The 10,156-nt window shown below is 33.3% G+C and overlaps 1 protein-coding gene across 1 annotated transcript; it reads left to right on the top strand.

Moving 5' to 3' along the window:
- The first annotated feature begins 1,236 nt into the window (after window positions 1–1,236).
- Window positions 1,237–6,073, top strand: LOC101263544 (late embryogenesis abundant protein 31-like). The gene is made up of 3 exons (XM_019215796.3): window positions 1,237–2,379; window positions 5,340–5,639; window positions 5,742–6,073. Exons 1-3 carry the CDS (start codon window positions 2,053–2,055, stop codon window positions 5,895–5,897), a joined length of 783 nt encoding a protein of 260 aa, XP_019071341.1. The 5' UTR covers window positions 1,237–2,052; the 3' UTR covers window positions 5,898–6,073.
- Window positions 6,074–10,156: the final 4,083 nt, after the last annotated feature.

Here is a 10,156-nt window from a genome sequence, read left to right as displayed (position 1 = left end):
AAAAATTTACGACAAAATTCACATATAAATATAGTAACCTTAAATTCAATAAATTGAACAGTTTTTTTTATTTTTTATTTTTCTATTTTTTTGTTTTAAGATTTTGATTTTTAATTATGAAAGCTTGTTTAGAATTGAAAATTATTTATTTTTGGTTGTTTAATGTATTATGTGGTAGTTCTCCAATTGGGGGGTTAGTGTGGTGTTATGCACAACATATTAGGATTGTACAACAAGAGATCGTAATACAAAAACAAGATGTGATCACCTTAATACCAATGATATCAAAATACACCGATTATATGAAAAGACTAATACTACAACCAACATGTTGCTCTACATTACCACCAAGCCAAATACAACTGTGAATCCACATCTCAAACAAACACATTTCTCTTTCTCTTTATCGATGACTAGAAAAAAAGTGAAGCTTGCTTTCGTTAAAAGTAAAACTAACCATGAAGTCTCATACAAAAATAGACCAAAAGGGTTCTTGGCGAAAAACTCGGACATATTTTATGGTATTTAAATGGCTACGATTATTTAAAGTTCTTATTACAATGAACTTTCATGATTTGAGAACACCACAAATTCATTTGTTGCAAGGACTACAGATTGTTGTAGTCATTTCAATACCATAAAATATTTTGATTCATGAGTCTTTTCCAAGAACTCTTTCTATCTATTTTTGGATGGAACTTCCTTGTCAATCTACTTTCAACGAAAGCAAATTTTTTTTTTTTTTAATTCATGGCTGAAGAGGAGAAGTGTGATTAGGAGGGGATCAAATGATTGTTACTGTTGTTATGTGTTTCTTTGATTAGGATTGACATTTATTTATAGGGAAAATTCAGATTTTCTGAATTTCTGAATAGTTTGAATTGGTGAATATTAAATTGTCGGTAATAAGTATTTTGGCATGTAACTAAATGATGGTGTATTAGATACCACGTATCTGCAAGAGATGATTATCTAGTTATATTTAGAAAAACAATTAGTTAATTGTTGTTATTCTTTATTCTTTTTTATTATTATTATTATTTCATTGATGAATCCTCACAACTAATTGTAATTTGATGATTTTATAGTAGCTAAAATTATGTTACTAGTAATTTTTATAAGGATATGAATAAAGTATTACCTAGTTCATTATAAATGATAATGTGATTGAACTTTGATAAAAGTATCATCTATTACATTTGTTAAAAAATTGACTTTTGACTTACATGTTTGTTTGAATAGATGAGTATATTCATTATTTGAAAGCTGAAAATAATTTTGATTTGCAAAATTATTTTTTACACATGTTCACTTATAATTTAGTTACAACATTTGATAAATTAATTTTTTAAATGAAAAATGCCACAACATGAACCGTCGTTATTCTAGTCATCTCGCGCAGAATCTTAAAAAAAATTAAAATACGATACAAATTTGAAATTTGGGACACACGATAAAAATTTAGGAATCTAAAAATTAATCAAGCCGAAATCATTCCTCCATATTTCTGCTATGTTGATGCCACTATAGGGCATGTCAGTTGCTATAGTAGGGGAAGAAACTCAAAGAAACATAAATTCTTTTATTTTTCCTTTGACTTTTTATTAATAAATCAATGAGGTTATTTTTTAAAAATCTAATAAGCAGGTATAAGCTCGGGAACAATATTACTACGCAAAGAAAGTGAAAACCCATGGATTCTCGATCTACTTCTTTCGAGATTCTTTTTTGTGGAGCAACAATAGAAGGCCACTGGGTAATCCTAATTGCAAACGTTAGCTTCACTCTCCCTTGTGTAAGAAACACAAATATGTGCCATTTTCTATACGTTGTCATTTTTTATTGAAATTAGGAACATTTTAGTTAAAATAAATATTAAGAGTAGAGCAGTCTTCAAAAATAACCTTTTTTCTTAAAAGAAATAATGGTGTGGGCGGTTGACACCGCAACTTCCAAAGCACCATCTGTGAAATCAATAGTGAAGTGTTTTATCATATCCGTGAACACGTTTACAGCCTTTGGCAGTACTACTTCATCACCCTAATCTAACTTATGTTTATCCTTCCTCTTCGATCATTGATGAGGATGAGTCATAATGAAGATAAACCCATAACATATGGGGACGTGTTTTTTGTGTCCAGTGAAGTTAGTTCAGAAACTATATCAGCAGAAGATGCATCAATAATGCAATCAGTAGAGAGTGTAGCCCTGGGTCATGTTCCGCGAGGCGGCCCTGCATCACTCATGCAGTCAGCCGCCTCACAGAATGAGCGTATGGGTGTGGTAGATACTAAGGATTTCGCCACGGAACGCGGCGTTACTGTTTCTCAAGTGGAAGTTGGGGGTACTCGTCTTGTTTCTGAATCCGTAGGTGGAGAGGTAAACTTTTTATTTTATTTCATCATAATCATGGACTTTATGAATCATTGCAAACACTTAAAATTGTAATTAGCGTAGACACATTCAAATTAGACAATATAGATGCTAGTCCAAGTTTTAAAGGATACCGTATATAAATTTGCTTTGCTTTAGATGCACATAAGGTTTCAAACTTAATGCGGTAGATACAATGGATTTTCATTATAGTTTACCATGTGATTTTCAAAATTGAAATGGGAGCTTGTTGGCAGAGGCATAATCAGAAATTTTATGAAGATTGTCCAAATTCATTGTTGAAATATGAATCATCAGATAAAGGAAGAACCTACAAGGAGTTCACAAAAGGAACCATATGTGGGAAGTCCTCAAATAAGCTGCCAGATGAAACAATTGTTGGGGTCCCTTAGTAAGAGCGAATCAAAGCCCTTTCACGAAGTCATCGTTCTCTAAAATAGGAGTTAGCCCTGGGCAAAGAAGCACTCAAAAACCTAACCATTAGATTTTTATCCAAACAAACACATTTCTCTTTTTCTTTAGGGATGACTAGAAAAAAGTGAAGCTTGTTTTCATTAAAAGTAAAACTAACCATGACGTCTCATATCAAAAAAGACAAAAGGGTTCTTGGCGAAGAACTCGACATATTTTATGGTATTTAAATGGTTACGTCATCTGTACTACATCGAACATGATTTGAGAAAACCACAAGTTCATTGTTGTGGTAAGGAGTACAGATTTTTGAGTAATTTCAATACCATAAAATGTGTTTTTTTCATGAGTCTTTTCAAGAACTCATTTGTCAATTTTTACTTTCAACAAAAACAAACTTTATTTTTTTCTATTCACGGTTGAAGAGAAGGAAAATGTGATTGTTTGGGAGGACAAATGAGTATGTAATTTCTTTTCTTAGAATTGACTCCTATTTATAGAAAAAATTCAGGTTTTCTAAATTTTTGACTAGTTTGAATTAGAAAATATTAATTTGTCGATAATAAGTATTTTGGCATGTAACTAAATATGTGGGGGGGGGGGGGTATCAGATACAATTTGATGCCTCGATCTCCCCTAATAATACGTGTGTGTTTGAATGTATGTGTCAACCAATCAGTCAAGAACCAGGTTCCTTGACTCAGCAAGAACAGTAACTAAGAATATGTGTTCACTTGTTTCGATATACTCAGCATAGTTACAATAACAAACAGTAAGTAAGGTAAGTGTTGAAAGTAAAGATTGAACAAATAACTTTATATGAAAATCCTTGCTCAAAGGAGTAAAATCACAACCTGTTCTCAACAGAACTTTTCAATTTGCTTCCACTAATCTTCTCCAAGCAAAAGTAAAAATCAATTTACAAAATGAGATTAGCTTGCTGATATCCACACTAAGCAATACCACCTATTACTTGGACAAGCCGGAGTAGATACAACACTGCCCACTAAGCTATCATTCCTAGATAACTTAGACTTCAACTAAGCGGATACCACACCGCCCACTATACTAATCCAACTGATTAATATAGACTTTTATAGTCCTAAATATGTTCTTACAAGACTCAAACCAGCTTTGAAATGTTTCTAACAAACAATAAGACGAATCCTACAAGTTAAGCTCAATACAAACATTCAAGAACAACAACAAGTACGGAAAACACTTCTGCTCTTGATCAGGTCCTTGCTTTATGTATTCTTGTGCTTGAGTTATTCCTTGAAGATGACTTTGTCTTTTTAAGCTTGTGAATTTAATTTGCCGAATCTTGAGTTTGTGTTTGTTGAAAAAAGATAATATAAATCACCACAAACTCGTTGAGACCATCCCACTGGTTGAAGGTCTGCTGTTAGAGATGTGTGCACTTACCACATTTGAGGTAGCAACTTTTCTGACGGTTGTCTTGTAACCTTTCATATCGTAGTCTTGCAGGGACTAGGTCATTTGCAAACTTCTTTGTGAGTTCTTGAAAAGGCTTGTTGACTGACTTTCTTCTTTGGATGGATGAATTTATTTGTTGTTTGTCATGTTGACTAAGTCAACCATAAAGAGTTATTGACCATTAAACAAATACTTGCGCTTATTCTGATTGGTGTAATATGTTGACGCTTTCCGACTCTGACACAATAGCTTTATAGTTGTTCCCAATAATGGATTTGGACGAGAGAATTTAACAAGAGATAATGTCTCTTTGTTTGTGAGAGTAACTGAGACAGACAATCTCATCCGCTCTTCCTATTGATTTAGGACATTGCACTTTTCACCTATCGCCTGACATGACAACTTTACCGTTGTACTCCATTTGTATCTGGATGAGAGCACTCTACCAGGGATCAGGTCCTTACCTTTGAAAGGATCATCAAAACACCTAAAATATAACAGTATACCTTCCATGTGTTCTCATTATAGGACTCAGGGTCATAAATTTTTTGATACTCAACAATCTCTATTTAAAAAATAATCACAAATTTCTGAGATTATGATATAGGAACGATTCAAATTGTTAGTGCTATGTTTCACAATGTTTGTACAGGACTTTTGAGATATTAGCTCTTATTAAAGTAGAATGTACTTTAATTCTTATATGATTTTACTAAATTTAATAACTTTTATACAATATTTAGTATAAGTAAAATTACCAAAATTTCAGCAAATAGTTAGTGCAATATAATGGATTCCCTTCAAATTGAATTGATATATACCCAATAATGCACCTTGGAGTACGTAGTTGATAGCACTACAATCAAAATAACTTTTAGCGGTAATAAATAGACTCATTAATAAAAAGTGTTAAAGCTTTTAACGGTATTAGTTAAGTGTCATTAGATTCAATGTCACTAATGTCTTTAGAACATATATATAAAGAGTTTTAATTACCGCTAAAAATACATATTTAACAACAATTGCTAATTAATTGTCACTAAAAATCATTCTCGACGTAGTGTATGTATGAAAATAACAATTGATTGGATATTTAGGTAGTTGCACAGTATATTTATCCATCAGGTGCAGCAGATGAAGAGAGATCAACACGATATCCTACGACAGGAGTTCAAGAGGATGCAGTTACGGTAGGTGAAGCACTAGAGGCAGTGGCACTTAAGCCTGAGGGGAACAAACCAATTGAACAGAGCGATGCTGCAGCCATACAGGCTGCAGAAGCAAGAGCTACTGGACGAAGTGAAGTAGTGCCAGGAGGCGTAGGAGCGGAAGCTCAATGTGCTGCTTCGATAAATGCTCAAACGGATGACAAGACCACACTCAGAGATGTGCTAAAAGTAAGTTCATTTTGCATGTTATGTGGACATCATCATATTCTATCAATTACAAGTTTATTTCATATTCAAATTAGGGTTAATTATTGTTTATTGGTTATTTAGGATGCAACGAGCAAGCTTATAGAAGATAAAGCAGCGAAGAGGGAAGATGCAGAAGGCGTGGTGGGTGCTGAAATAAGAAATACGCTCGACTTGGCTACACATCCGGGAGGTGTAGCAGCCTCCATCACCACAGCATCTGATCTCAACGAATTCTAATGAATGTATTTGTTTTGGTTTTTGTCTAGGTAGTTGAGTGCAGTGACACGGATTCAGGACCTTTTCGGAATTTTGAATCCTCTAAATTACTAGTCAACCTTTAGTCTTGTATTAAAGAGATTAAAAATAATTTTAAAAAAATTAACTTAATCTTTTTTCGAGGGGGTTTTGATGAACATTCTGACAACCTCCTAAATCCGCCCTTGGTTGAGTGTGCGTATATACATGGTGGTGTGATTATGAGATTGTGATGGTTATTTAAATTTTATTTTTAGAGAATTGGCGTTGGTCTAGTGCCCTTGTCTATCCTTGAGCGAATACTAAATGTGACACACATATATTAGTGTATAATTTATAATAGTTAGGAGATAAATTGTTCTCAGTTGAGTAAACATTAGGATTACATCACTCTTCAGTAAAATCTCAAAAATAAATCAATTCTTTTTTCCAAGTGCATGACTGAAAATAACGTTTCAGTCTTTTTTCCAAGTGTATGGTTTTGCACCATCTGCAAAATCGTTGTAAAATTTTAAATTTTAAAGAAGTTTAAGTTGCTACTTTTCTGAACTATTAACATTTCACACCTAAAGTTTTCTACTTTCAAGTGATATGGGCAGTCAGGAAACTTATATGAACCTAATTAATTCTTCCTAAATTTGCTTTTGATGCACACGAGGTTTCAGGTTAATGCTTATTAAAAAGGATTTATATTAAATAGTTTTTCATGACAAGAGTTTAGCTAAAATTTTTACAAAGAATGTTCAAATTTATTATTGAAAAATATGAATCATCAAATAATATGTTGGACCCTTTAGAAAGTCAAATGGAGTAGGTATGATAGTTATTCAATGGCACTGATGCATTCATTGGGGGATATTTATAGGATTGTCCAATTGCGATCTCAACTGTGATCTTAGCGTTTTCTAAATTTAAGGATGAGTTGCTTGGCTATGGATTCCTCCTCTCTCTGGTCCCTTTTTTAGGTTTAAACTATACTCCCTCCTTCGACAAGTAATTATTATGATTTCTTTTTTTAGAGTCAAACTATACGAATTTTGATCAATATTTTATAATGTATATTTTCATCATATTGATATACAAAATATGCAATTTATAGTTCTTTTCGTATAGTTTTTGAATATCTAATTTTTTTTATAAAAAAAAATTGAACTAACGTAATTTAATTTAACTTTAAAAATTAGTCAAATTGACTTTGAAAAAGCGCTACATTATAAATAAAAGTGGACAGGGAGAAAATCTATTTTGGAGTTGTATCTCCGTATTCTAGAGGATTTAGATTTTTGGTACAATGAATTTCAAATTCTAGGAAAAATTTTCGCAATTATTTGATTTTTAATTGTGAAACCTTGTTTAGGATTGAAAATTGTTTATTTTTGGTTGTTTAATGGATTATGTGCTGGTAGTTAGTCAGTTCACCAATCGGGGTTAGTCTGGATGGTATGCACGATGGATTAGGATTGTGACAACAAGAGAAATCGTAACACAATAATAAGGTGTGATCACCTAAAGACCAATGATATCAAAATACACCAATTATATGAAAAGACTGATACTACAATCAATATAGTGTTCTACACTACCAAGGACGTCTCACACAGAAAAAGACAAAAAGGATTCTTAAAAAAAAAACTCAAGAACAAGGCACATTTTGTAGTATTTAAATGGCTATGATTATCTATAGTTCTTACCACAATGAATTTTCATGATTTGCGAACACCACAAGTTCCTTGTGATAAGGACTACATATTGTGTTGTTTATGAGTCTTTTCATAAACTCTTTCTATTTTTTCTTGTATGGAATTTCCTTGTCAATCTACTTTCAATGAAATCAAACTTTATTTTTTCTATTCGTGGCTGAAGAGGAGAAGTGTGATTATTTGGTATGTGGATCAAATGACTGTTACTAATGTTGTGTGTTTCTTTGCTTAGTATTGACACCTATTTATAGGAAAACTTTAAATTTTGTAAAATTTTTGAATAGTTTGAATTAAAAAATATTTAGTTATTGATGGTAAGTATTTTAATACGTAACTAAATGGGGGTGTATTAGATACCAAGTTGAATGTTATTAATTTGAAATATATGTAGTTTGTTGTACGGAATTCGAGATAATACGAGAAAATATAAATGCGAAAAACAAGACAACAGATTTACGTGGTTCACCAATAAATTGGCTACGTCCACGGGGAAGAGAGGGAGCAGTTTTATTATGGAGAGGCAAAAACAGAATTACAGAATAGGGTTTGCCATAGCGTCTATATATAGTGCTAAGCTACGCCCTAACAGGCTTGGGCCCAACATACAGAATTGACAGATAATTAAGGGCCCAACAGCGAGACCCCCGTCCTTTCTGTTGTAACGGGTCCGATTCAAGGCATTCAACAAATCTCCACCTTGACTTGAATTCTCCGAAAAGATTCTTCAGACGTACTATGATAGTGCCAGGCCTCCCCCTCTTCCTCAGAATTGCCCCGCAGGGCAATTAACAGCTTCTGATGTTGAGCAAGTCCAAACAGTGTTGAAACTTGCTCTGTGGAACCGGCTTTGTGAACATATCAGCAGGATTATCAGCAGTTTCTACTTTCTTCACCTTGATTCTCTTCTCACTTCTCAGAAAATGATACCTCACGTCAATATGCTTGGTTCTCTCATGATGGACTTGATCCTTGACTAGACAAATTGCGCTCAAACTGTCACAATACACCGTAGCCTGATCATGATGCAGACCAAGATCACTAACCAGCCCTTTCAGTCAAATCCCTTCTTTTGCAGCCTCTGTCAAGGCCATGTACTCCGCTTCCGTAGTAGACAAAATCACTGTAGGTTGCAAAGTTGTCTTCCAACTGACGACAGATCCTCCAAGGGTAAACACATAGCCAGTCATCGATCTTCTTGTGTCAACATCTCCAGCATAGTCAGAATAAGAATAGCTAGTAACCAAGCACTGAGTATCACCTCCATAAATGAGACCAACGTCAGATGTACCTCTAAGGTACCGGAAAATTCTCTTCACAGCCTGCCAATGTTCTCTCCCTGGTTGTCCCATGAATCTGCTCACTACACTGACTGCATGTGCTAAATCTGGCCTTGTACAGACCATAACATACATCAAACTTCCTACGGCACTGGCATAAGGGACTCGTGACATATACTCCTTCTCTTCTACTGACTGTGGAGCGAACATGGCAGTGAGATGAATATTGGCAGCACTGAGGGTATCAATAGGCTTAGATGAAGACATGCCAAACCTCGTCAAGACCTTCTGAATGTAGCTTTTATGTGACAAGAAAAGTTCTCTTCTCTCTCTGTCTCTAATGATCTCCATCCCTAGAATCTTCCGAGCGGCTCCCAGATTCAAGGCATTCAACATAGTTTATGATTTTGGTCGTGTTCTGACTAAATCTTTTTTGAGTCAAACATTTTATATGAGGAAAATAAGAGGTTTGATCTGAGTAATTAGTATTTACAGAAGATGATCATCCAATTATATATTAAAAAAAATAGTTTGTTAATAATTATTATTCTTTATTATCATTTTTTCACTAACATGCAACTAATTATAAAATTTGATGATTATATAGTAGCTATAATTTGTGTTATTAGTATTTTTTATAAGTATATGGATAATTATATATCATCTAGTTCATTATAAAAGAAAAAAAATCAAATATGGTATCTACACTTTGATGAAAAGGTTTATCTATGACATTCGTTGAAAATTTGGCTTATTTATGTCATTTTTGTTTGAGAAAAGACTCATCTATGTCATTATTGTTATTGAAAACAATTTTGATTTTGTATATTTTTTTATACATGTTCAATTATCATGATTTGGCCACATCATTAGATAAATCATTTTTAAAAGGAAATGTAATCACCTCAATCGTCGTTATTCAAATCACCTCGTGTAGAGTCCTAAAAAATTTAAGATATGAAGTCAATTTAAATATTGGAGCACACAACGTAAATTTAGGAATTTTCACTGTGATGACACTACTATAGCGGCATGTCAACTGCTACAGTAGGGATAGATACTCGAAAAACATGAAATTTCTATTTTTCCTCCCACTCTTTAAATTGTCATAAGCAGCTTTAAACTTAGAAATAATAGAGGGGAGGGATTTCGGAACAAAGAAGGTCAAAATTCATGTATTTGTTGAAATTTGGTAGAATCTTTTTACTTTTTCTTTTTAGTCTAAAAAAAGTTTCTAGTATTTAATTTTCTGTCAAGTCTAGGG

Source organism: Solanum lycopersicum, chromosome 9, assembly GCF_036512215.1.
Source record: "Solanum lycopersicum chromosome 9, SLM_r2.1".
NCBI classification, from domain to species: Eukaryota; Viridiplantae; Streptophyta; class Magnoliopsida; order Solanales; family Solanaceae; genus Solanum; species Solanum lycopersicum.
Note: the sequence above shows the minus strand (reverse complement) of the source record. Positions and strands in the feature narration are given on the sequence as shown.

Bases quoted from the DNA above. Each gene is read 5' to 3' on its own strand.
- LOC101263544 (XM_019215796.3), top strand. From the start codon at position 2,053: ATGTTTATCCTTCCTCTTCGATCATTGATGAGGATGAGTCATAATGAA. The intron at 2,380-5,339 runs GTAAACTTTTTA...TTGGATATTTAG, and splicing joins CTGAATCCGTAGGTGGAGAG to GTAGTTGCACAGTATATTTA. The intron at 5,640-5,741 runs GTAAGTTCATTT...TTGGTTATTTAG, and splicing joins CACTCAGAGATGTGCTAAAA to GATGCAACGAGCAAGCTTAT.